We start from the raw sequence: 27,265 nt of genomic DNA, 5'->3' as shown, positions 1-27,265 counted from the left end.
TTTGCCTCCCAAAGATAGCAATAAGGCTCGGCTCAAATCTATCCTGTGCTGTATGCTGAGCGCTTACACCAGGGTTTCCGTGTAAATCTCTGAAATACTGAACTCCTAATGGAAGGCTCCCTATAATGATGCAGATGGGGTTACTGTGGATGCTATCGGGCCTGTGATCTGGATGTGTCTGTCTTATTAGGTACCCAAAAAAGCGCGGTCTGCCACAGTTTTGTGTACCTCTGAAAAGAAGGGCATAGCAAAATAGAGGCCAGATGGAGTCCAGAGTAACACTGCTGCCTCATTATAGTGTTTGGATCAGACGGGGCTGTCAGCTGAATCACATAATTCGAAGATTTAGATAGAAATAGATAGTATGTGTTCAGCTTAGAGAGCAGGATAAATGAGATCCAAAATGTTTTGCAAAGTGTTCAGCGCAAAAGCTTCAACTCAATCCACAAAAAGAGAAAGTCTCCACTTAGGTCCATTCTCTGTTATCGGGGGCTTCCACATTACAGGTAACAGAATGGAAAAGCAAAATGGCTCCTAGCACCTCAAAACAATTCTGTACTCACAAATCCAAATGTCCCTCTCCCTTCTGAACCATGGTGTGCCTAAACCACATTTAGCATCCACGTTTGTCATTTCTGTAGCAATAAAAACCCACTTAATCTATGGGTGCATGTCTCCAAAAGCACGAGCTGGGCATAAGTTACGAGCACTACAATATATGTGTACTACAACGTACTGGGCACTACAACATACTGGGCAATACAATGGCAGATTTGCAATTTTCTCTCAGCAACATCTATTGCTGTTTGTTTCTAGAAAACACCCATAAAGTCAAAATCATCAGTACACCTGGTGTCACTCGAGGGGTGATTCTGCTCTTCTGGCACTTAGGGTCTCTGTGTATGGCATCCACAAACTATTCTAGGAAAATCTGTGCTCCAAGAGTCTAATAGTGCTCCCTCCCGAGTCTCACTGTATGGCTAAGCAGTACTGTACAGCCACATACTACGTTCAGCAGAAATTGTGCAACAAAACAAATTTTGGTGCCATTTTTACCAATTTTTCCATGTGAAAATGTAGGGACTAAAACTACATTTTTGTGGTAATAATGTAATTATTTTTTTCTTCACTGCCACAATGGTTTATGGTGCTGTGAAATGTGTTGTCAATTTGATCACTGCACCTTTGGATGAATTCAATGAGGTGTGTAGTTTGCAAAATGGGGTTACTTTTGGAAGGATTCTGCTGTTCTGACACCTCAGGGCTCTGCCAACCTGACATAGCACCCGCAAATCATTAAAGCAAAATCTGCACTATAATATGGCACTCCTTCACTTCTGAGCTTTGTACTGTGCCTCAAAAGTAGTTATTTCACTACATATGGGGTATTGGCGTATACCCCATGTGAAATTGTGCAACAAATTGTACTATTCGTTTTCTCCTGTTTACACTTGTGAAAATAAAATTTTAGGGCTACAGCAAGTTTTTGTGGGAAAAATATTTTTTTTATTTTCACGGCTCAGCGTTATATAATTCTGTGAAGCACCTCCGGGTTCAATGTGCTCACCACACCTCTATATAAATGGGGTCACATGTCAGGAGTTTCCCCTGTTTAGGCACATCAGGGGCTCTCCAAATGCAGCAAGGCTCCCACAGGCCAATCAATCAAAGTCTGAGCTCAAAAAACTTGCTCCTTTCTTTTGGAGCTCAGCAGCATGCCCAAAAAAATGCTTCCCACCACACATGGGATATCAGCATACTCAGGAGAAAATTTGAGGTCTATTTTCTCCTATTACCCTTATAAAAATGAAAAATTAGGGATAAAGCAACATTTTTAGGGGAAAAAGGTATTTTTTTCATTTTCACAGCTCAACATGATCAAATTCTGTGAACCACCTATGGGTTCAAGATGCTCACCACACCTCTAAATACATTCCTTGAGAGGTGTAATTTCCAAAATTGGGTCATTTATGGGGGTTTCCTCTGTTTAGACACATCAAGGGCTCTGCAAACGAGACATGGCGTTTGACTCCACTTTCTGTTCCAGCCCTTTTTGAGTTTCAAAAGTCAAATTGTGCTCCTTCCTTTCTGAACCCTGCTGTGTATTCAAACAGTAGTTTTCCACCATGTATCAGCGTACTCAGGAGAAATTTCACAACAAATTGGCTGGTCCAATTTCTCCTGTTCCTCTTGTGGAAATGAAAAATCTGGGGCTAAAGCAACATTTTTCTGGAAAAATGTCACTTTTTCATTTTCACGGCTCAACATTATCAAAATTATTTGAAGCATCAGTGAGTTTAAAGTGCTCTAGATAAATTACTTTGTGAGGTGTAGCTTTAAAAATTGGGTCTCTTGTGGGGGTTTCCACTGTTTAGGCACATCAGGTGCTCTTCAAACACGACATGGAGTCCGCTTTTTATTGAAGCCTATTTTGCAAAATTTTCAAAAATGTTTTCCAAATTTCTGATATTGTCACAAATAAACGCAAAAAATATCGACCTAAATTTACCACTACCGTAAAGCACAGTGTGTCATGAACAACACTGGGATTCGTTGAAGCGTTTCAGAGATATTACCTCATAAGGTAACACTAATAAGAATTGAAAAATTTGGCTCGGTCAGATAGGTGAAAAAAGCTTTGGAGAAAAGGGGTTAATTACTTACTAAAACTGTATCACAAATTGAAATATTACCTGTTTTGCATTGCGTAAATTTAAACAAAAAAAAAAAACCCTGAAATATATTGCAATACAAATATTGGTTATTTCTACTGTCCTGCAGTAGTGTCTTTAGGTTTATTGGTGACTATTTCATGTCTTGAGTTGTCATTTCTCACAAATTTCATGAATATCAGTCATTAAGTGATTAAGTGAACATTCCAGCTTTTCTGTGTTCCAGTGGCTTGGCTAATACAGAGTGAAATCTTTCCTGCTGGGATAAAAGGTCGAGCCTTTGCAATAACAAGTAGCATGAACTGGGGCATGAATCTTCTCATCTCGTTGACGTTCCTTACACTGACGGGTGAGGAAGATCTTTACAATTCTTTTCTGTACTTAATTTAACTTGTGCACAATCACATTATTTTTAAAGTTTTCATAATTGCTGCTGTTAGTAATGCCTTAACTTTACCACTCACAATTTTAACACAAAATAAAATGGAATAATGCATAAAAAAGTATGATAAATATATACATTTTTCCTGAAAGAAGATGATTGTTCTTTAAAAAAACAACTGTGTATATTATTATTATTATTAATATTTATTTATATAGCGCCATTGATTCCATGGTGCTGTACAAGAGAATGGGTTACATACAAATTACAGATATCACTTACAGTAAACAAACTAACAATCACAGACTGATATAGAGGGGAGAGATGACCCTGCCCTTTCGGGCTTACATTCTACAGGATGGTGGGGAAGGAGACAGTAGGCTGGGGGTTGCAGCAGCTCTAGTGATGGTGAGGCAGTAGCTCCAGTAGTGGTGAGGGGGCAGCGGGGATCATTGCAGGCTGTAGGCTTTCCTAAAGAGATGGGTTTTCAGGTTCCGTCTGAAGGATCTGAGTGTGGTTGATAGCCGGACGTGTTGGGGCAAAGAATTCCAGAGGATGGGGGCTATTTGGGAGAAGTCTTGGAGGCGGTTGGGTGAGGAGCAAATAAGTGTGGAGGAGAGAAGGAGGTCTTTTTGAGGATAGGCGTGATTGTAGCATGTTTGAAAGCAGAAGGGAAGTTACCGGAAGTTAGTGATAGGTTGAAGAGGTGGGTTAAAGATGGGATAAGAATGGTGGCGAGGTTGGGGAGGAGGTGGGATGGGATGGGGTCAAGTGCACAAGTGGTGAGGTGTGATTTGGAGAGAAGATGATCAAGCTCCCCTTCAGTGATGTTGGATAAGGAGGTTATGGGGTTTGGGCATTGGTCTGGTATACAAAGGGGTTGTGGTGGTTGAATAATAAAGACTTGCCGTGTTTGGTCTATCTTGCTTTTGAAGTGCATGGCGAAGTACTCAGCAGAGATAAGGGAAGTTGGAGAGGGCAGTGGTGGGCGGAGGAGGGAGTTAAAAGTATTGAACAACTGTTTGGGGTTGTGGGATAAGGAAGATACAAGGGACGTAAAATAGGCCTGTTTAGCAGAGGTGAGAGCTGATTTGAATGTGAGTGTTGCTTGTTTGAGTGCAGTGAAGTCGTCTTGGGAATGTGTTTTCTTCCAGTGCCGTTCAGCAATTCTGAATGCTTGCCGAAGCTTTTTAGTGGTGTTATTGTGACAGGGTTGTCTATTGATTCGTTGCACTTTGTTATGCATGACAGGGGCGACCGAGTCGATGGCTGATGCAAGAGTGGCATTGTAGAAACAAGTGGCAGTGTCTGTGTTGTGGAGTGAAGATATGGAGGACAGTGGTAGGATAGAGTCAGAGAGCATGCGAGTGTCTAGATGTCCAAGGTTTCTGCGGGGATGTGCGTGTTGCTGGACATGGGTGACAGGTGAGGAGGACAGGGATGAGAAAGTGAGTAGATGGTGGTCAGATAGAGGGAGAGGGGAGGTTGTGAAGTTAGAAAGAGAGCAGAGGTGGGTGAAGACCAGGTCTAATGTGTGTCCGTCTGTGTGGGTGGCTGAGGAGGGTCACTGAGTAAGTCCAGAGGAAGAAGTGAGCGACAGAAGTTTTGCAGCTGCTGACTGGTTGGTGTCAATGGGGATGTTGAAGTCACCCATGATGATGGTGGGAATGTCAGCAGAGAGAAAGTGGAGGAGCCAGGTGGAGAATTGGTCAATGCAGTGGTGGGGCCTGGAGGTCGGTATATGACAACCACTTGGAGATTGGAGGGAGAGTAGATGCGGACAGAGTGGACTTCAAAAGAGGGGAGGATAAGGGAGGGTAGAGGTGGGATTGGGTTGAAGGTGTAGTTGGAAGAAAGGAGAAGGCCCACTCCTCCACCATGTCTGTTGCCAGGGCGAGGAGTGTGGGTGAAGTGGAGGCCGCCATAGCATAGCGCAGCAGGGGAGGCGGTGTCGGAGGGTGTCAGCCATGTTTCAGTGAGGCCAAGGAAGGAAAAATTGCGAGAGGTAAAGAGGTCATGAATCACATGGAGTTTATTGCAGACGTATGTGTATGTAATGTAGTGGAAGTATATTAATATACTCACCTACTCTTTCTACGGGATCCAGCACTGTTATGCTCCTCTTCTTAGTGATGTCCCCGCTCTACAGATTATCCGGGTGGCATTTTGCTCTATGTAACCCGGAAGTGGCTTTTACAAGCAACTACATAGTCTGACATTGTGAAAGAGACTAGTGGCTTACAGCATACAGCATACCGTGAGCCCGCTAATATAAAGAGCAGTGAAGTCACTGAGAAGAGGAGCAGAATGGTCTCTCAATCTCATGGGGTAGTCAAGGCTAAAATACAAATTAGACTTAAGTCGATTGTCAGTCTAATATGTATGGGGGGCCTCCCAACTGTGCTTCTTGCAGTTTGTTTTCTTTGTCATTTTGTGTTGAGTCCAGATGCCAACTTTTTATGATCTCAAAATAAAAATGATGGACTCAACACAAAATGGCAAAGATCCCTGACATTTTCATGGTTGTAGCCATATTTATGGCTTGGATTTTTTTCTTAAATGTCAAAAAGTCGCTCCAGTAGAGGGATGCGTAAAAATTGGAATAAGTTCTAGACAAAAGTCTAGGATCTGAAGCTGCAACAAATGTATCAAACATTATGTGACATTGATATACAGTATTTGGCAGAAATAAAGATAATATAGCTAGACGAAAACTGACTTCTAAATTTTCTATTAGTATGTAAAATTGTATCCCATCTAAGCTAAGAGATTTTATCACATTTATTGCTCACACCCTTTGTAGAATTTACTCTCAACACAATTTTCATTGTTTAATTTTAATGATCAATGCTTAATAATACTTCTAGTCATCTGCATACATTTCACAGCAGATGAAGTTAAAGGTGGGTCCTGTTGTACACACCCAAATGCACACAGTGTTATCTGTACATACTAACAAGAGTGAGAGCCAATACCTTCTGCAAAAACGTACACCGCATTAGCCGATCTGCATTTATATGTAGCACTTTTTGGCAACATTCATGCAAACATGACACAGCAGAATTAGCTTTTAGTAAGGATATTTAGCTCAACAGCACCTATCCATAGCTTTTGACTAGTATTCTAGCTCAGCTCCATTAAAGGGAACCAGTCTGCTGGAACCCCTGGGAAGCATTAATCATAGACAGGTTCACCTATGCTTCACTCTGAGGCATTGTGGCGTTTCAGAGAAAATATACTGTACTTTGAACGAGGCGCCACCTACAGTTGGTGAAATAAGTATTGAACACGTCACCTGTTTTCTAGGTAAATATATTTTTAAAGGTGCTATTGACATGAAATTCTTACCTGTTGTCGGCAACAACCCATCCAATCCACCGAGGCAAATAAATTAAACCATACAGAGAACAAGTATTGAACACACTTACTGAAATGTAATTAATACTTTGTACAAAATTCTCTGTTGGCAATGAGAGCTTCAAGATGCCTCCTGTATGGAGAAACTAGTCGCATTCATTGTTCGAGTGTGATTTTGGCCCATTCTTCCACACAAATATTCTTCAAATCCTGAAGATTCCGTGGACTCCTTCTATAAACTCTGAGATTCAGTTCCTTCCATACGTTTTCTATTAAATTCAGGTCAGGTTATTTGCTGGGCAGCTTTATTTTCTTTCTCTGAAACCAATTTGGAATTTCGTTGACTGTGTGTTTGGGATTATTGTCTTGCTGAAATGTCCACCTTCATTTCATCTTCATGGTAGATGGCAGCAGATTTTTATCAAGAGTGTCTTGGTACATTTGTCCATTCATCCTTCCTTCAGTTAATATATAAAGTTTGCCAGTGCCGTATGCTGAAAACAGCCCCACGCCATGATGTTCCCACCTCCAAACTTCACTTTTGGTATGGTGTTTTTGGAGTGATATGCAGTGCCATTTGGTCCCAAACATGGTGTGTATTATGGCATCCAAAGAATTCAACTTTGTTCTGATCTGACCAGACATTATGCATCCAGTATTTCATAGGATTGTCTAAATCTTGATGAGCAACTTTTAAACAAACTTGAACATGCTTTTTGTTCAGAAATAGAGTTTTTGTGGTGAATGTGCACACAGGCCATGGATTCTGACCACATTACTTTTTTTACAATTGTACCTGCTGATTACAGGTCTTCACAGGTGGTCCTTGGCTTTTTGACAGTTCTGATAATTATTTTCACGCCTCTATCTGAAATCTTGCGAGAAGCACCTGTTCATGGCCAGGTTATTGTAAAATGATGTTCTTTTCACTTCTGGATTATGGCCCCAACAGTGCTCACTGGAACATTCAGTAGTTTAGAAATTCTTCTGTATCCAATGACTTTCGTCTTGTCACGTAGTGACTAGGGACATTGGGTGACTACCTGATCCTTTGAATTAGGGGGTGCCCTAGTCTATCCCTGTCTCCACGGATTACCCGAAAGGTGGATACTCCGGGGTCAGGTACCTTGCAATTCTCTTATGTTAAACTTTATCCGTTCCATCCTGCACCCAGGGAGGAGTGAGGTTGAAATGTATATCTTGTAACATCACTTGCTGTCAATATGTTACTTAGGCTCTCAAATTAAGTGGTCAGTACTATTATATACCTATACACTTTATGCTTATATATTATATATTGTACTATACTGTGTCAACCACATTACTTTGATGTTTTTCTATTTTATGCATATTATACTATGCAATTGTCCCTGGTGATTACGTCCATTCTCCACCTGGTCATTCATCTCCACACCTTCCAAATTTTAATTGATCTATTTTATGCACATTATACTATGTAATTGTCCCTGGTGATTACGTCCATTCTCCACCTGGTCATTTATCTCCACCCCTTCCAAATTTTAATTGTTCTGAATAAAGATATACCGTTTTATACTCTATACCATAGACCCTTTTTTGTTTTTTTGTTTTTCGTATATGTCTCCCTTGTCTATCTGGTTAGTGTAATCCTATACAGGTTGTCATGCAGGTAAGTAGAAGAAGAAATAAAGTAAAGTGCATGTGCACATATTAGGTTGTCAGAATAAAACAGTATCAGAATGAAAAAGTATCAGTGCGGTGTTAAGGTATAATTTTCATCAAGTGATGTGGGGTAACCGCATTTAGACAGGTATATCAATCATTGAATACAGGATGGCATTGACATTACATGGGTGTCAGTATGAGTACAGTGTCCCTGGAGATGTCCACCCCGATGCGCATTTCGGCATCTGCTTTCAAATACCTCCAAAGGTTTTCTATGGGGTTGGCAAGTCAACTCCAGGACCTTCATTTGCATCTTACAAAGTCACTCCTTTGTTGCCCTGGTAGTATACTTGGGATCACTATAATGCTGAAAGACCCATCCAAGTTTCATCTTCAATGCCCTTGCCGATGGAAGGAGGTTTGCACTCAAAATCTCACGATACATTGCCCCATTCATTCTTTCATGAACATGGATCAGTCATCTGGGTCCCTTTGCAGAGAAGCAGCCCCAAGCCATGATGTTGCCACACCCAATGCTTCACAGTAGGTATCCTGTTCTTTGGATGCATCTCAGCATTCTGTCTCCTCCAAACACTACGAGTTTTGTTTCTACCAAACAGTTCTACTTTGGCTTCATCAAACCATATGACATTCTCCCAATACTCTTCTCGATAATCTAAATGCTCTCTAGAAAACTTCAGACATGCCCAGACATGTACTGGCTTAAGCAGGGGGACACGTCTGGCACTCGAGGATCTGAGTACCTGGTGGCGTAGTGTGTTACTGATGGTAGCCTTTGTTACAATGGTCCCAGCTCTATGCAGGTCATTCATTAGGTCCTCCCGTGTGGTTCTGGGATTTTTACTCAGTGTTCTTGTGATCATTTTGAACCCACTGGGTGAGATCTTGTGTTGGGGCCTAGATCAAGGGAGATTATCGGTGGTCTTGTATGTCTTCCATTTTCTTATTATTGCTCCCACAGTTGATTTCATCACACCAAGCTGCTTGCCTATTGCAGATTCAGTCTTCACAGCCTGGTGCAGGGCTACAATTTTGTTTATGGTGTCCTTCGACAGCTCTTTGGTCTTCACCATTGTGGAGTTTCGAGTGTGACTTTTTGAGGTTGTGGACAGGTGTCTTTTATACTGGTTACAAGTTCAAACACGCGCCATTACTACAGCAGGTAATGAGTGGAGGACAGAGGAGCCTCTTAAAGAAGAAATTACTGGTCTGTGAGAGACAGAAATCTTGCATGTTTTTAGGTGACCAAATACTTATTTTCCACCATAATTTGCAAAATAAATTATGCCAAATAAGACAGGGTGATTTTCTGGATTTGTTTTCTCATTTTGACTCTCATAGTTGTGGTCTACCTATGATGATGATAACAGGCCTCTCTCATCTTTTTAAGTGGGAGAACTTGCACAATTGGTGGCTGACTAAATACTTTTTTCCCCCACTGTATCTACTGTGCTGAAAGACAGCAGGAACATTAGTCAAACCAAATTACATAACAAGGCTTTCGTAGTGCCACTCTGGTGTACTAAAAGCAGTCTTCCACTCATCACCCTCCCTTATACAGATAAGATAGTATGCACCCCTGAGGCCTAGTTTAGAAAAACACTTTGTCTCTACGATTTGATTAAAGAGGTATGGACTGAGAGGGAGAGGATATGGATTCCAAAATGTGATCTGATTTAGCTCATGGAAATCTAGGCAGAGTCATAACCCACCCATCTTTTTTCTTCACAAAGAAAAACCCTACTGCAATGGGAGACAAGGAAGGTCTGATATGACCATTACCCTATGTTCTGAGATATGGGCCTTCATGGCCTGCCTCTACAGACCTGAAATATTATAGAACCTGCGTTTAGGCAATTTGGCCCCAGCAAATAAATTATTGGTGCAATAATGAGGAGGAAGTTCTTGACACCACTGTTTTGAGAACACATCCTCAAAATCAGACAGGCATTCCAGCAGAGACAGGGTATCAACCTGGCTAAACGGGTGCCCAGTCTCTTTGACACTACTCACTCCACTTTACTACCTCACGAGTATGCTAGTCAACGTAAGCCGAGGTGTTAGGCATCAGGTTCCTGCAGCTGCACAGCAGGAATCCAGAGCCATGCAGCCAGCGGTCTCCCATTCCCCTCCAACCTCTCAGGGACCTGCACAGCAATCTCGGCGATCCAGATGCCCTGCTCAGACCAGCTCTCTGGGTCTGGTTGTTGCTGCTACCTCTGGACCAGCAATGGTAGCGCAGCCTGTTCTGCAGGAAACCACTCCAGAGGCTAAGTCCTCTCGCCGCGCTACTGGGCATGCTCACGAGACGATCTCCCAGTGGAGATCGGGAGTCACATGCTCAGGTCCTTCTCCTGATCTGATTGGCCCATCTCAGAGATCTGGAAGGTCCCGAAAGCGCACAGCTATAAAAGGCCCGCATGGCCGCTCGGCTATGTGCTAGTAAATGCTTTACTTGCTAGATGTATGAATGGTGATGGATCATAGAATCATAGAATCATAGAATCGTAGAGGTGGAAGGGACCTCCTGGGCCATCTGGTCCAACCCCCTGCTCAAAGCAGGATTCGCTAAATCATCCCAGTCAGATGTCTGTCCAGCCTCTGTTTGAAGACATGCATTGAAGGAGAACTCACCACTTCTCGTGGCAGCTTGTTCCACTCATTGATCACTCTAACTGTCAAAAAGTTTTTTCTAATATCTAATCTGTGTCTCCTCCCATTCAGTTTCATCCCATTGCTTCTAGTCTTTCTTTGTGCAAATGAGAATAAAGATGATCCTTCTACAATGTGACAGCCCTTGAGATATTTGTAGACAGCTATTAAGTCTCCTCTCAGTCTTCTCTTTTGCAAACTAAACAATCCCAAATCCTGCAACCTTTCCTCATAAGACAGGGTTTGCAGACCGGTCACCATTCTGGTTGCTCTTTTCTGAACTTGCTCCAGTTTGTTGATGTCTTTTTTAAAATGTGGTGCCCAAAACTGGACACAATATTCCAGATGAGGTCTGACCAAAGAGGAGTAGAGGGAAATAATGACTTCACGTGATCTAGACTGTATGCTTCTGTTAATACATCCTAGAATTGCATTTGCTTTTTTTGCTGCTGCATCACACTGTTGACTCATATTCAGTTTGTGATCTATTAGTATAACCAAGTCTTTTTCACATGTGCTGTTGCTTAGGCCTATTCCTCCCATTCTGTATATGCTTTTTTCATTTTTATTGCCCAGATGTAGTACTTTGCATTTTTCCCTGTTAAGAACCATTCTGTTAGTTGCTGCCCACTTCTCCAGTTTATTTATATCTTTTTGAATCCTCTCTCTCTCTTCTCTAGTATTAGCTATCCCTCCTAGCTTTGTGTCATCAGCAAATTTAATCAGTTTACCCTCAATTCCTTCATCTAAATCATTGATAAAGATGTTGAACAATACAGGGCCCAGGACAGAGCCCTGTGGTACCCCACTTGAGACATTCTTCCAACTGGATGTGCAGCCATTTACGACCACTCTTTGGGTCCGATCACTAAGCCAGTTATGAATCCACCTAACAGTTGCCTTGTCCATTCGATACTTAGTCATTTTTTCAATAAGGATTGTATGAGATACTTTGTCAAATGCTTTGCTGAAGTCAAGATATACTATATCTACAGCATTTCCTTGATCCACCCAATCCAGATGTATGATTCTGGTGACTGACTTATTATGATTCCCCTCCCTCTGATATTACGCATGTGGATAGGGAACTAGAGAGATAGTCAGCGCCAGTCAGTGGCAAGCCATAGGTCACTGTGCACACCGCACCTCTACACTAGCGTCCGATTGTGTCACGTCTCACGGCACTGTTGTATAGCGGCTGTGGTTACCGCTGCGCTGCAGTCATCAGCACTTACTGGCGTCCGCGGTAGCGACGTCGCATGCACGGTAGGTCTAGACGGACACCAACCTCAGCCTTGGGTCTGTGTCCTGTGACCGTATACCGCACGTGCAATTTAGCTGAGACCTGTGAGGCTAACAGGCTCGGCGCTTATGGTTAAGTTTTTGTTACAGCGCCTCTGTGAGCTAACAGAGTCCGCTCAGCACACATCAGGTGGCGTTTAACCCGTGCGCGTTAAACCGCCATATAGCGCGTCTGCCATTACTCAGCAGCAGTGATATCACCTTCTGCACGGTGGACCCCGAGCGGCGAACGCACTTTATTATTTATTTATTTAGCGCGTTCTGCCGTTCCTAACATTATACTAGCACCAGGGTCTGGCTAGTAATGGCGGACCTGCAGCAGCTACAGCGATACATTCGGCAGCTGGAGAGCAGGTTTGCGGCTATTGAGAGCTCCACCTCAGCTGCGAATGCTACAGTGGCTGCTGCTCAGGCAGTCACAGAGGCTGTCTCACGCGTGTCCACACCCACGCCTATGCTGACAATAACCCACCTCCCGTTGCCCGATAAGTTTTCCGGTGACAGCACCGCCTGCAGGGGTTTCTTGAGTCAGTGCTCTATCCAGCTTGAGTTACTGGCCACGCGATTTCCCACAGAGGTGCGGTTTATTGTTTCTCTCCTATCAGGCAGGGCGTTAGAGTGGGCTACGCCATTGTGGGAGCGTGATGACCCCATGGTTCAGGGCGCTGCTCAGTTCCTCACGGTCCTGAAGCAGGTCTTTTTGGGACCACGGATCACGCACGACACCTCTCTCCAATTATTGACCCTAACACAGGGGTCTCTCTTGGTCAGCCATTATGCCGTCCGACTCCGGACATTGGCTTCCGAACTAGAGTGGCCTGATAAAGCACACATCCCTGTGTTTTGGAGAGGGTTAGCAGAGCATGTCAAAGATGCTCTAGCAACCAGAGAAGTTCCCACAAGTTTGGAGGCGTTGATTGCCATTTCCACCCGCATTGATCTCCGGTTTACGGAGAGCGGGCTGGAACATGCGCAGTCCAGACAAAGGGTTAATTTGGCTCCCACCTTCTCCGAGCCACTAAGATTTCCCGCTCAGGAGCTTACACCTTCTGAACCTATGGAGGTGTCTCACGCCGGCCCCAAGCCATGTCCGGTGTGAAGCTCCGCACGCTGTTACCAGTGCCGGCAGTTTGGTCACTCGGCTAGCACGTGTCCTCTGTGGTCGAAAAAACGATCACGCCCAGTGGTCGTAGGTGGTGGTCTAACTAATATGAAACCCTTTTCTCCCAAACCAGTATTCCGAGGGACCCTAGATAGCGGGGCTTCCACCTGGGAGGTAGAGGTCACGGTGGATTCTGGGGCAGAAGGGAACTTTATGTCCTCGACCTTCGCCCTAAAGCACGCTATTCCTCTGGTGTTACTGCCCCAACCCCTGACCATCAGGATGGTTAATGGTTCACCTTTACCATCTCAGGTGACCCAGTAGACAGCACCACTCGGTCTCTCAATCTCACCGTCCCACCGTGAGATTTTGTCCTTGTTCATTTTGCCTGATGGCATCGACCAAGTGCTCCTCGGAGTTCCCTGGCTCCGTTGCCATTCCCCTCATATTGATTGGGCTTCGGGGAATATACTAGGTTGGAGCAAGGACTGTGAGGGAAGGTGCCTGAGGGGCAGTGTTCAGGTAGCCTCCACTGAAGTACCCGCGGATCTCTCCGCCCTCCCCAAACCGTACCATCAGTACACAGACGTCTTCTCTAAAAAATCTGCGGAGACGCTTCCGCCGCACCGTCCTTACGATTGTCCGATAGATCTATTGCCAGGCACGGAACCTCCTAGAGGCTGCGTTTATCCGCTGTCACTCCCCGAGACAGAGGCTATGTCTCAATATATCCGGGAGAACCTGGCAAGAGGTTTTATCAGAAAGTCGGTGTTGCTGGTGCAGGGTTCTTCTTCGTGCAGAAGAAGAGCGGAGAGTTACATCCCTGCATTGATTACAGAGGTCTCAACGCCATAACGATTAAACATAAATACCCTCTCCCGTTGATCTCTGAATTATTTGACAGGTTGCGAGGGGCCCGGATCTTTACAAAATTAGATCTACGGGGGGGGGGCGTACAACCTGATCCGCATTCACAAAGGAGACAAGTGGAAGACAGCATTTAACATCCTGTGGATGGCCATTATGAATATCTGGTCATGCCCTTCGGCCTTTGTAATGTGCCTGCTGTCTTCCAGGATTTTGTTAACGACATCTTCTGCGATATGCTCACTACATCGGTGGTGGTCTATCTGGATGACATCCTCATCTTTTCGGCAGATTTGACCTCCCACCAGAGAGACGTCTGCAGGGTCTTCGACCCTCTGCGGGTGAACTCTCTTTTCGCCAAGCTGGAGAAGTGCCAGTTTGAGCAGGAGTCCTTGCCCTTCCTGGGCTACGTCATCTAGGCCCAGGGGTTGGCTATGGATCCGGCCAAACTGCAAGCGGTAATGAACTGGCAGGAACCACATTCACTCAAAGCGGTGCAGCGCTTTTTGGGCTTCGTCAACTATTATCGCCAGTTCATCCCCCACTTCTCCACACTGGTAGCTCCTCTGGTTGCTCTCACAAAGAAAGGAGCTAATCCTAAGGCTTGGTCTGGACAAGTCTCCAAAGCCTTCTTATCTCTAAAGTCCCATCTTGCTGGCGCTCCCATCTTACACCGTCCCGATGTGGATCTACCTAGAGGTAGATGCTTCTTCCGTCGGTGTAGGAGCAGTCCTTTTCCAGAAGGATGCTCAAGGTCGGAAGCATCCCTGTTTCTTCTTCTCAAAGACCTTCTCACCAGCGGAAAAGAACTACTACATCGGGGACAGGGAGCTCCTGGCAATGAAGTTGGCCTTTTCCAAGTGGAGACATCTCCTGGAGGGAGACCGGTTTCCCTTCCAGGTGTATACGGACCATAAAAATCTGGTCTATTTACAAACGACCCAGCGCTTGAACTCTTGTCAAGCTAGGTGGTCGCTCTTCTTCTCCCGCTTCCGCTTCACCTTGCACTATCTCTCTGGAGAGAAGAACGTCCGTGCGGATGCTCTCTCACGCTCGGTGGTTTCAGCGGAGGAAGAGGAGGCTGAGCCTCGGCTAATTCTCCCTACTGAGAGTTTTAGGACCGTGGCTCCAGTTGCTCTCGAGTCAGTGCCGCCAGACAAGACCTTTGTTCCTCCTCAGCTACGGCCGGAGGTTCTCGCGTGGGCACACGCGTCCAGGGTGGGTGGTCACTTTGGCAATAAGTGGACCACAGAACTCCTGGCAAGGTCTTATTGGTGGCCGCACATGGCTCGAGACTCGAAGGAATACATACAGGCATGCATCTTGTGTGCGCGGAACAGGTCCTCTAAACAGAGGCCGGCTGGGTTATTGTATCCTCTGCCGGTGGCAGACAGACCTTGGGAGATGGTTGGCATGGATTTTGTGGTTGGCCTGCCCAAGTCTGGTGGCAGTACGGTTATCTGGGTAGTCACCGACCATTTTTCTAAAATGGTGCATCTGGTGCCACTCACAAGGTTGTCTTCCGCTTGTGGTCTTGCCACACTGTTCATAAAACATGTATTCCGTTTGCATGGCATGCCGGACAAAATTGTTGGTGACCGAGGTCCCCAATACGCATCCCGGTTTTGGAGGGAGCTCTGTAGCCTACTCAGCATTGAGCTAAACCTGTCCTCCGCTTATCACCCCGAGACGAACGGGTTGGTTGAGAGAGCCAATCAAACCTTGGTCACGTACCTGTGGCATTTTGTCTCTGCCAGGCGGGATGACTGGGCATCCTTGCTTCCATGGGCTAAATTTGCCCTGAATAATGCAGTGGCTGATTCCACTGGTCAGACGCCATTCCTTCCTAATTACGGTCAGCATCCATGCATCCCTGTCCGAATGCCAGTGTCCTCCACTGATTCCAGGGTGACAGACTGGGCAGTGGAGGCTCGCGACATTTGGGATCACACCCAGGATGCCATTCGAGCCTCTAAAGAAAGAATGAGAGTGTCCGCCGACACACACATTGGCGTCCTGCTCCAACCTTTTCCCCTGGCGACATGGTGTAGCTCTCTGCTCTAAATATCAAGCTGCAGGCCGAGTCTACCAAGTTTGCGCCGCGATTCATCGGACCTTTTAAGGTTCTCGAGTGAATCAGCTCAGTGGTCTACCGCCTGGCTCTTCCACCACATTTGGCCATCTCTGACGTCTTCCACGTGTCCCTTCTGAAACCTGTTCACATGGCCCGCTTCTCCGAGTCATCTGCCGGCTCATCAGACTTGTCTTCGGATGAGTTTGCGGTTAACGCCATTGTGGGATGCAGGATTGTGCGTGGCAAAAAATTTTATTTGGTGGACTGGAAGGGTCAAGGTCCGGACCTAGGAGCCAGTGGAGAACATCCACGCTCTGCTCCTGATCGTGGCCTTTGAGCGTAGCGAGGCTCAGAGGGGGGGCCCTAGGAGTGGGGTAATGTTAGGCGTCAGGTTCCTGCAGCTGCAAAGCAGGAATCCAGAGCCATGCAGCCAGCGGTCTCCCATTCCCCTCCAACCTCTCAGGGACCTGCACAGCAATCTCAGCGATCCAGACGTCCTGCTCAGACCAGCTCTCTGGGTCTGGTTGTTGCTGCCACCTCTGGACCAGCAATGGTAGCGCAGCGTGCTCTGCAGGAAACCACTCCAGAGGCTAAGTCCTCTCGCCGTGCTACTGGGCATATTCACGAGACCATCTCCCAGTGGAGATCGGGAGTCACGTGCTCAGGTCCTTCTCCTGATCTTAATTGGCCCATCTCAGAGATCTGGAAGGTCCCCAGAAGAGCATGACTATAAAAGGCCCGCATGTATAGTATAGGCTTTACTTGCTAGATGTGTGAATGGTGATGGATGTATGATTCTGGTGACTGACTTATTATGATTCCCCTCCCTCTGATATTATGCATGTGGATAGGGAACTAGAGAGATAGTCAGCGCCAGTCAGTGGCAAACCATAGGTCACTGTGCACACCGCACTTCTACACTAGCATCCGATTATTTAGTTCAAACAAGGAATAGAGTAGCCATAAACCACAATAAAATATAAAAGAATATAAATCTTTATTAGTACAATTTTAAAGAATATCACACATATGTCAACATATAATAGAGGTAGATATAAAGGAAAAATCCCAGTAGCGCAAAAATAGAGTCCCCCTGCATATAAAGTGGCAGCAGACAAAGTTGAGTCCTATACTATCAGTATAAGGCGTAATCTGGGTCATCAGGCATACCATACTTAATATCAAAGACCAATGTCTGAATAAGCCTGAGACATCCAAATATAATGTATAATGCTCAAGGTATATTGAATGATTCAAAATCAAGCAAATACTGCAACGATCAGGGCTGAGCGGGTCGAGCGCAGTATCCTCCTTGCACTATACATCCCTTATGGGTAAGTGGCATGTACATTTACATGCATTGGGCATGATCTCAGCCCTGATCGTTGCAGTATTTGCTTGATTTTGAATCATTCAATATACCTTGAGCATTATACATTATATTTGGATGTCTCAGGCGGGGGGCTGTGTGGACTGCCCGGGGTCTGTACCGGCCTGCCGGGGGGCTGTGCCGGCCTGCCGGTGGTCTGTGCACCCTGTGGGGGTCTGTACCGGCCTGCCGGGGGGCTGTGCTGATGTCCGGGGGTCTGTGCAAGCATCGTCCGATGGGACTACAAGTCCCATCTGGCGATGCCTGCTACCATGACAGTGATTGACACATTAGCCAATGATGGGACAGTAGTAGTCCCATCATCCGGCTAATGTGTTAAATGTTTAAAAAAAAAAAAAAAAAATACTACATACATACTACATACATACTACATGCATGCTACATACATACTACATGCTACATACATACCACATATATACTACATGCATGCTACATACATACTGCATGCTACATTCATACTACATATATACTACATACATACTACATGCATGCTACATACATACTACATGCTACATACATACCACATATACAGTCATATGTAAAAGTTTGGGCACCCCTATTAATGTTAACCTTTTTTCTTTATAACAATTTTGTTTTTTGCAACAGGTATTTCAGTTTCATATGTCTAATAACTGATGGACTCAGTTATATTTCTGGATTCAAATGAGGTTTATTGTACTAACAGAAAATGTGCAATCTGCATTTAAACAAAATTTGACCGGTGCAAAAGTATGGGCACCCTTATCATTTTCTTGATTTGAACACTCCTAACTACTTTTTACTGACTTCCTGAAGCACTAAATTGGTTTTGTAACCTCATTGAGCTTTGAACTTCATAGCCAGGTGTATCAAATCATGAGAAAAGGTATTTAAAGTGGCCACTTGCAAGTAGTTCTCCTATTTGATTCTCCTATGAAGAGTGGCATCATAGGCTCCTCAAAACAACTCTCAAATGATCTGAAAACCAAGATTATTCAACATAGCTTTTCAGGGGAAGGATACAAAAAGTTGTCTCAGAGATTTAACCAGTCAGTTTCCACTGTGAGGAACATAGTAAGGAAATGGAAGAACACAGGTACAGTTCTTGTTAAGCCCAGAAGTGGCAGGCCAAGAAAAATATCAGCAAGGCAGAGAAGAAGAATGGTGAGAACAGTCAAGGACAATCCTTGTATGTATGTAGCATGTATGTAGCATGCATGTAGTATATATGTAGTATGTATGTAGCATGTAGTATGTATGTAGCATGCATGTAGTATGTATGTAGCATGCATGCAGTATGTATGTAGCATGCATGTAGTATATATGTGGTATGTATGTAGTATGTATGTAGCATGTAGTATGTATGTAGTATGTATGTAGCATGTAGTATGTATGTAGTATGTATGTAGTATGTATATAGCATGTAGTATGTATGTAGCATGTATGTAGCATGCATGTAGTATATATGTAGTATGTATGTAGTATGTATGTAGCATGCATGTAGTATATATGTACTATGTATGTAGCATGTAGCATGCATGTAGTATGTATGTATGTAGTATTTTTTTTTTTTTTACATTTAACACATTAGCCGGATGATGGGACTACTACTGTCCCATCATTGGCTAATGTGTCAATCACTGTCATGGTAGCAGGCATCGCCCGATGGGACTTGTAGTCCCATCGGACGATGCCTGCACAGACCCCCGGACATCAGCACAGCCCCCCGGCAGGCCGGCACAGCCCCCCGGCAGGCCGGCACAGCCCCCCGGCAGGCCGGTACAGACCCCCACAGGGTGCACAGCCCACCGGCAGGCCGGCACAGACCCCCGGCAGGCCGGCAGAGACCCCCGGAAGGCCCGTACAGACCCCAGAGAGGCTGTACAAGGGCAGGAAAGGGTTTTTCCAATTCCGATACCGGAAGTCTCATAGACTTGAATGTGACTTCCGGTATCGGCATCGGCGATACCGATACTTTTTTTAAAGATCGGCCGATCCAATCCGATCCGATATTTTGAAGTATCGGACGGTATCGCTCAACTCTAGTTGTCAGTTGAAACAGCTGATATTATTTTTCACTAAGTGGCAGGATTGCTTTCTAATTACTGATAGATTTCAGCTGGTGTCATAACTTTCCATTGCTTTTTGCACATCCCTTTCTTAATGTGTTCAATACTTATCCCCTGTGTCATTTCTCATTATTACACATAACTTAATTTACTGACATCTATCATTTGATTTCTTTGTCTGTGTGGCTTCAATGGGTTGTTATCGACATCTGGTGAAAATTTCAAGTCAACAGCATCTTTAGAAATATATTTACTTAGAAAATTGGTGATATGTTTAATATTTATTTCACCAGCTGTATGTGTGCTTTGAGAGACACCTATCAGTTATGCAAAGCTGGCAGGGAGAAATCTGATAGAAGCCAATCTGCCACCGTGACTAGCCATCGTAGTCACTTCGTTCCCAAGTCCTTGATCAAAGTATGTTTGTTTTTTTAACACTGGCATGTTAGATAATTGTAAGTATGGAATCTGTCTTTGACTTATGGTGCCCGTGGTTTGGGCAGCATAAATCATATGACAGGTTCCCTTTAAAGAGAACCTGCCATGTAAAAAACACTAATAATCTGCAGATATGGAGTTATTCTGCAGGTTAATGATTAATGCAGAGTCGACTGTCAGTCACTGGCAGGGGCATAGTCGCTTTAGCTGCTCACTTTATAAAGTGAACAGTGACAGAAGCCACGCCGGCCCATTTCTTTGACTGAAAGCCGAACTTTGCCAGGAGGAATAAAGTTAATTTCTTCCCTCTCAGGGCTCTCAGTGTAGGCGCCGGGCAGGTTCAGAATGCTATTAATCTGCAAATGAACCATATATCTGCAGGTTAACAGATTTTTTTTTAACATGACAGGTTCCATTTAAAGGTATTAGGACTGAAAAGCAATAGTACACACAACCTGTGGACAGGCATGGCACAATTTCGGGGGGAAAAAATCTATTTTTTTTTTTTTTTTTTTTTTTAAATCCCCCACAATTGCTTTACTGTTTTTCCATCTCTTTGGCTTTATATTAACACAGTGAGCCCTTAGAAAATGTTAATGATTCTCTTTTATATTAGTTATTAACTTTTGGATGAAAAAATAGTTTGATTCAATAAATATAAGGGTTAGAACATACAATGCAGCAGACCGCTAGACAAAATCTCCGCCCTCCGAACTTGGGTGACCAATGCCCTCACGATTATGAAACAAAATCATGTGGCCATTAGCCAGTGTTGATAATAGAGAGTTTCAGCTATATGGCCGTCTGCTCAACACTCTCACCCTAATCGTTTGTTATTTCTAATCAAGCATTATTAAAGATTAATCTACTATACACAGAATTACAGATTTGTAGGTTCAGTAATTTTTTTCATGTTTTACTTTTTATATGAACAGAGACCATTGGCCTTCCATGGATGATTTTTAGTTATGCTGTTTTGAGCATGGCGTCTTTGCTCTTTGTTCTTATGTTTGTTCCAAACACAAAGGGAAGAACGTTGGAGGAGATTTCCTTGGAATTAGCAAACAGGTAAGTGTTTGTTCACTGTTTTAAAATAACATCACAAGATAATTATGATTTTTTTTAAAATATACAGGAATTCATGTAAAGTAAGTGTATGTATTCACAGAAAAGCTTTCCTATTTATCTTGTGATCAGTGCCATAATGACACAAATTACATTATTATATGTGTAATAATGACATAAAAAATATGAGCTAGTTTTGTAACACAAGGTGAATTATTTTTAAAAACTCTATAATGGAGAATCTACATTTGTTGTTGTAGCCCAAAACAACCCATAACATTGTGCGATTATTACCTTCAAAAGTAACAATGATCCCAACAGAATTCTCATTCTATCTTGCTACATATACACAGAGAATTGGTATAATTTATTAATTTTTATTTTTTATCTTATAACCCGCGGTAACAAATAAAAACACAGTTTTAATTTTCTTAAATAGTGCTAGAAAAATTAAAGTGGCTCTGTGTTTGGTTGCAATAGGCAGGGATTTTTTTTACATCTTTTATAAATGAGACACGTGAGTGAATTAAAGAGATTGTTTAAATTTTTAAAGAGGATGTGTCACTTGCTGAAAAAACTTACTTAAACACTTTGAGAACATCCCTGCTCGCTCATGATTTTGCCGCTCTTTTCCGTTTTGTGCTGCATCACTCCATCGCAGAGTTGTTCACATTTGTTGTTTCACTAAGGCAGTATGTGAAATCTCTGCTTGTAGTTCAACTTCTCTGGGACATGCATTTTCACCCCTTGCTCCCAGACACTGATTATCACAGCATGGCATCTGATGTAGCAGGTTACTGGCCTCAAATATGGCTAAGCTGCAGGTACGGACTGGGGGTGAAATTCAGCCCTGGCATTTGAATTCACACAGGCCCATACTGTCCCTGTTCCCAAGCACCTGATGGGATATTTTACTAATATTACCCTTGATAGAAGAAAGCAAGATTTACTACAAGATCAATATATCTAATGATACCCCTGGCCTGTTGGGGTAAGTGATGGAGTCAGCAACTTTATGCTCCGTCACAACTCTTAACAGTGTGGGTGTCTTGAGAACACCGATTCTGTTAACAAAGTAGCAGACAAGGCAGCCCATGACCAGACAGGCCCTTCTGGCATTTGGCAGAATTGCCAAATGGCCAGTCAGACCCTGTCGAGCTGTGATTAGCAGCACCTGGGAGGGAGAGGTGAAAGTAGAGTTGAGCGACTTTGGTCGGATCGGGTTTCATGAAACAAAATTTGAGTCGGATGAAACTGGTCCGACTAGGGCAAAAAAAGTCGGAGTTTCGTCCGAAACCCGACCCCAATGCAAGTCAATGGGGAATAAAAGTCGGCATTGAGTGGATGAATGAATAAGCCCTCTCCCAACCCAAGATAACGAAAAGTGGAGACGATACGGGTATCGGAAAATGGCGTAATTTTATTTTATTTTTTTTAACAAACCTTGGAATTTTTTTTCACCACTTAAATACAAAAGAACCTAGGCACGTTTGGTGTCTGTGAACTCGTAATGACCTGGAGAATCATATTGGCAGGTCAGTTTTAGCATGTAGTGAACATGGTAAAAAAAAAAAAGTAAACAACTGTGGGATTGCACTTTTTTGCAATTTCACCGCACTTGGAATTTTTTTCCTGTTTTCCAGTACACGACATGTTAAATCCAATGGTGCTGTTCAAAAGTACAACTTGTCTCACAAATAACAAGCCCTCACATGGGCATATTGATGGAAAAATAAAAAAAGTTATGGCTCTAGGAAGAAGGGAAGAAGAAAATGAAAATGCAAAAACAAAAATACCTCTGGTCGTTAAGGGGGTAAGACAGCATACTTAGCTGGTATAGAGACCATGATGAACTGAAGGCCAACTTAAGCTAGAGATAATAAAGGAAATTAGGGACAGGAAATAAAGCTAGCCTGACAGAGACTTCAGATCTACCATAGTCCTTCAGCTTCATTTGTATATTAATTCAAGTGCTTATTTCCCAGTAATGGTGGAATGGACTGTTCATGAATTGCTGGACTTGTCTTTGAAATGGTTTCATGATCATATAAATCGTTGTAGGAGTAAAATCCTGCTGATGGTTCCCTTTAAACTCAGTTATCAGTGAATATAGATAGAGGAAATATACAGCAGTCTAGTTCTTTTTGCCACCATCTGTATCCACATCAATAATATTTCTAATGGTTTTGCAACTTATCACTAACCATGTGAATAAATTGGCCATGACCTGCAAACTTCCCTGAGTAATAAATCACTTTTACATAATTAATGTCATAGTCAGGTGGTTTTATAACACCCAGTGAGATTACTGATTTATGTAAGTCTATCTAAAGAGAAAAACCCACGGCATGTTCTCAATGAATAAACAATGCAAGAAAAACACTCATACTGGTAATTAACAGTCAAAGTAAAATTACTCAAAGATGGATGAAAATAAAATCCCGCAGGGTAAGAAAGTTAGTCAAAAGATTCTAAAATATATATATTAAAATAAACAAATATATAAAAAATATATATAAAATATATATGTAATAATGATAAATGATCAGGACCACAATGCTTAAGTATTAAAAAATGCCTTTATTAAAATAGTGGCACAGCATATAAGTGCATAAAATAGAAGTAAAATGTACAACCACAGTAGCAATATATGTATGGAATACGGAAAAACCAGTCCATAACATATGGCTTAATAAATGAACCAGGTAATTAATCAAGTGACACAAAAAATATGACCAAATATGTAAAAGCAATATGTGCTCAAGGTGCTAAAGTGCAACTGTGCAAACATGAGATCCCACTTCGCTCGCGGAAAATATGTTAAATTGTTGGTTATGGTAGCTAAAGTAAAATTTTCATTGTCACCCTGAAATTGATATTTTCAGAGTGCTACAGTAAAAAATTTTTCCACTTCAAATTTTTATTATTTTGCCATTTTACTAAATTGTCGTAACATTGATGTGAACAACTTTTTTTTAAATTTAATAATAATCTTTATTTATATAGCGCCAACATATTCATCAGCGCTTTACAGTTTAACAGTTCCAAACATAAGTCATAAGTAACAACGTTAACAATACCATAATTAAAGTAAAGTAAGATGACCCTGCTCGTGAGAGCTTCCAATCTACAATGAGGTGGGAAAGATACAAAGTACAGGTGTGTATTTACAGTGATGTTGTCAGGAACACCGCACTGAACTTGCTCACTGAGCCAGTGCGCGTGTCCTGAGTAAAGCGAAACAGTGCTCAAAGATACCTGTGGAGCAGGCAGCAACCGAGTAGATGCGTACTTCACAGCCGCAGGACATGAAGCACGTGACTGCTAGAGGCGTGGCCTAAACTCCACAGAGCTTGGAGCTGCAAGAGAATTCCTAGCAGAGTAACTGCGAGACAAAGTTACCAAGGGGCATAGACAGGGAGAATAGTCAGGACATAGCCAATGAGTCACACACAGAGATAGCTGCAAGGTACCAAAAGGGCGAGCAGAGAGTAGTCAGGTCACAGGCAATGAGTCGTGCACAGATATAGCTGCAAGGTACCAAAGGGGCGAGCAGAGAGTAGTCAGGTCACAGGCAATGAGTCGTACACAGATAATAACGCAGTACAAAATCAACAGGCAAATTCACAATGGGAAACAGAGCCGGGTCAGAACCATATAAACAAGCTATAGCAACAAACAGGCACACGGGGGTCAGCACACTAGACCAAAGGCAAAAGTATAACTGGCAGGGATTGAAGCTTCCCAGGGGTTTAAGAAGCTCTCCCAGAACCAGAAAGAGGCCACAATCATTAACCCCAAGTGTGCAGGTCAAAACCTGCACAGAGCTCCAGACATTAACCCCCGGTGTGCAGCTCAAAAACCTGCACTGGGATCATGACAGATGTATTTACAATGATGGAACAGCAATCTTGAGGGAGTGAGGGTTGGATGGAGATAGTGAATGGGCTACACATGCACACTTACTCCTAAAATGACTTTCATTAGTGAACGTGATAGGCTGCTCTGAACAGATGTGTTTTGAGGGAGCGCCTAAAACTGTGCTAATTGTGGATAGTCCTAATTTCTTGGGGTAGAGCATTCCAGAGGATTGGCGCAGCGTGGGAGAAGTCTTGGAGTCGGAAGTGGGAGGTGAGGATTAGTGCAGAGGTTAGTCGAAAGTCTTTTGCAGAGTGCAGCGGTCGGCTAGTCTGATAGACAGAAATCAGGGAGGAGATGTAGCGGGGTGCCGCAATGTGGAGAGCTTTGTGGGTGAGAACAAGTACTTTGAATTGGATCCTATAATGAATGGGCAGCCAGTGTAACGATTGGCGAAGAGCGGACGCGTCCAAGTACCGATTAGCCAGATGGATGACCCTGGCTGCTGCATTAAGTATGGACTGGAGAGGGGAAAGTCGAGTAATGGGGAGGCCAATTAATAGAGCATTGCAGTAGTCCAGGCAGGAGTGGATTAATGCGACAGTGATGGTTTTTGTTGTTTCCATGGTGAGAAAAGGGTGAATTCTGGAGATGTTCTTTAGGTGTAAGCGGCAACAGTGTGCAAGAGATTGTATATGGGATGTGAAGGAGAGATTGGTGTCAAACATAACGCCAGACAGCGTGCCTGCTGCCGGGGTGTTATGGTGCCACCCACGGAGAGGAAAATGTCAGATTCAGGGAGGTTAGTAGATGGCGGGAGCAGAAGATGTTCAGTGTTGGAGAGGTTGAGTTTCAGATACAGAGCGGACATGATGTTGGAGACTGCGGACAGACAGTCACTGGCGTTCTGTAGTACAGCGGGGGTAAGGTTGGGGGATGATGTGTATAGTTGTGTGTCATCAGCATAAAGATGGTACTGAAAGCCAAATCTGCTGATGGTCTGCCCAATTGGGGCCATGTAGAGAGAGAAGAGAAGGGGGCCAACAACTGAGCCCTGAGGTACCCCGACAGCGGGAGGAAGAGGAGATGACATGGAGCCAGCGAACAAAACACTGAAGGAGCAGTCAGAGAGATAGGAAGAGAACCAGGAGAGAGTGATGTCCTTAATGCCTAGTGACGGGAGCCTATGGAGTAGGAGACGGTGGTCAACAGTGTCGAAAGCTGCAGAGAGATCGAGAAGAATGAGCAGAGAGTGTTCACCATTACATTTTGCTGTCAGAAGGTCATTGGTAACTTTGAGTGCAGTTTCAGTTGAATGTAGGGGTCGGAAGCCAGACTGTGAAGGGTCTAGGAGGGAGTGAGTGGAGAGGTAACGGGTAAGGCAGGAGGAGACTAGGCGCTTCAAAAGTTTAGAGATGAAGGGAAGATTGGAGACCGGTCTGTAGTTGTTTGTGCAGGATGGGTCGAGAGCAGGTTTCTTTAATAATGGAGTAATGATAGAGTGTTTGAAGGAAGATGGGAAAATGCCCGAGGAGAGGGAGATTAAAGATTGTAGTTAGGTGAGTTGTGACGACTGGAGAGAGAGACTGGATGAGATTTGAGGGAATGGGGTCGGTAGTGCATGTAGTCGGACGAGAAGAAGAGAGGAGTCTGGAGACTTCTTCTTCTGTGATGGGATCAAATGTGGAAACTGAGCTGGGGGAAATGCAGGTAGGGAAGGGAATCACGGCACTTGGTGGTCGGGAGTGGATTTCCTGATGGATATTATCTAGTTTCTCTATAAAATGGGAGGCCAGGTCATCTGAACAAATGTCTGAGATAGGAGCTTGTGCTTTGGCCTGAGGAGGGAGTGAAAGGTGTCAAAATGTTTCTTGGGGTTGTTGGCTAGTGAGGAGATCAGGGTGGTGAAGTAGGTCTGTTTGGCGAGGTGAAGGGCAGAGTTGTAGGTTCTTAACTTAAATTTGAAGTGGATGAAGTCTTCTGGTGTGCAGGTTTTTCTCCATCGGCGTTCAGCACTCCTAGAGCATCGCTGGAGAAATTGAGTTTGCAATGTGAGCCAGGGCTGTTTTACTCTGTGTTTGGAGCTTCTCAGGGTGAGGGGTGCTACCTGGTCAAGGGTGCTTCTAAGAGTGTTGTTGTAGTGATGAACAGCCAGATCAGGACAGGAAAAAGAGGAGATTGGGGACAGGGAAGATTGTAGGGAGTCTGAAAATGTCTGAGGGTTAATGGCTTGTAGATTTCTAAATGTGTGATAGGTAGGAGTGTGCTGGGGTGGGCGAGGATTTGTGAGCGTGAAGGAGAGAATGTTGTGGTCAGAGAGGGGAAGCGGTGAGTTATTTAGGTAGGAGATTGAGCAAAGCCGGACAAAGACCAGGTCAAGGGTGTTACCGTCC

The 27,265-nt window shown here is 43.8% G+C and overlaps 1 protein-coding gene across 1 annotated transcript in view; it reads left to right on the top strand.

Moving 5' to 3' along the window:
* Positions 1 to 27,265, top strand: part of SLC2A12 (solute carrier family 2 member 12) — a 119,197-nt gene that overhangs the window by 82,440 nt on the left and 9,492 nt on the right. The window contains exons 3-4 of the mRNA XM_073575847.1: positions 2,899 to 3,021; positions 20,885 to 21,017. Of these exons, the coding sequence (XP_073431948.1) occupies positions 2,899 to 3,021; positions 20,885 to 21,017 (256 nt within the window). The remainder of the gene's footprint in view (positions 1 to 2,898; positions 3,022 to 20,884; positions 21,018 to 27,265) is intronic.

The sequence above is a fragment of the Dendrobates tinctorius genome, unplaced genomic scaffold (assembly GCF_039654945.1).
Source record: "Dendrobates tinctorius isolate UK_male_01 unplaced genomic scaffold, ASM3965494v1 ptg000046l, whole genome shotgun sequence".
NCBI classification, from domain to species: domain Eukaryota; kingdom Metazoa; phylum Chordata; class Amphibia; order Anura; family Dendrobatidae; genus Dendrobates; species Dendrobates tinctorius.
This window is presented reverse-complemented; position numbering and strand designations above follow the sequence as displayed.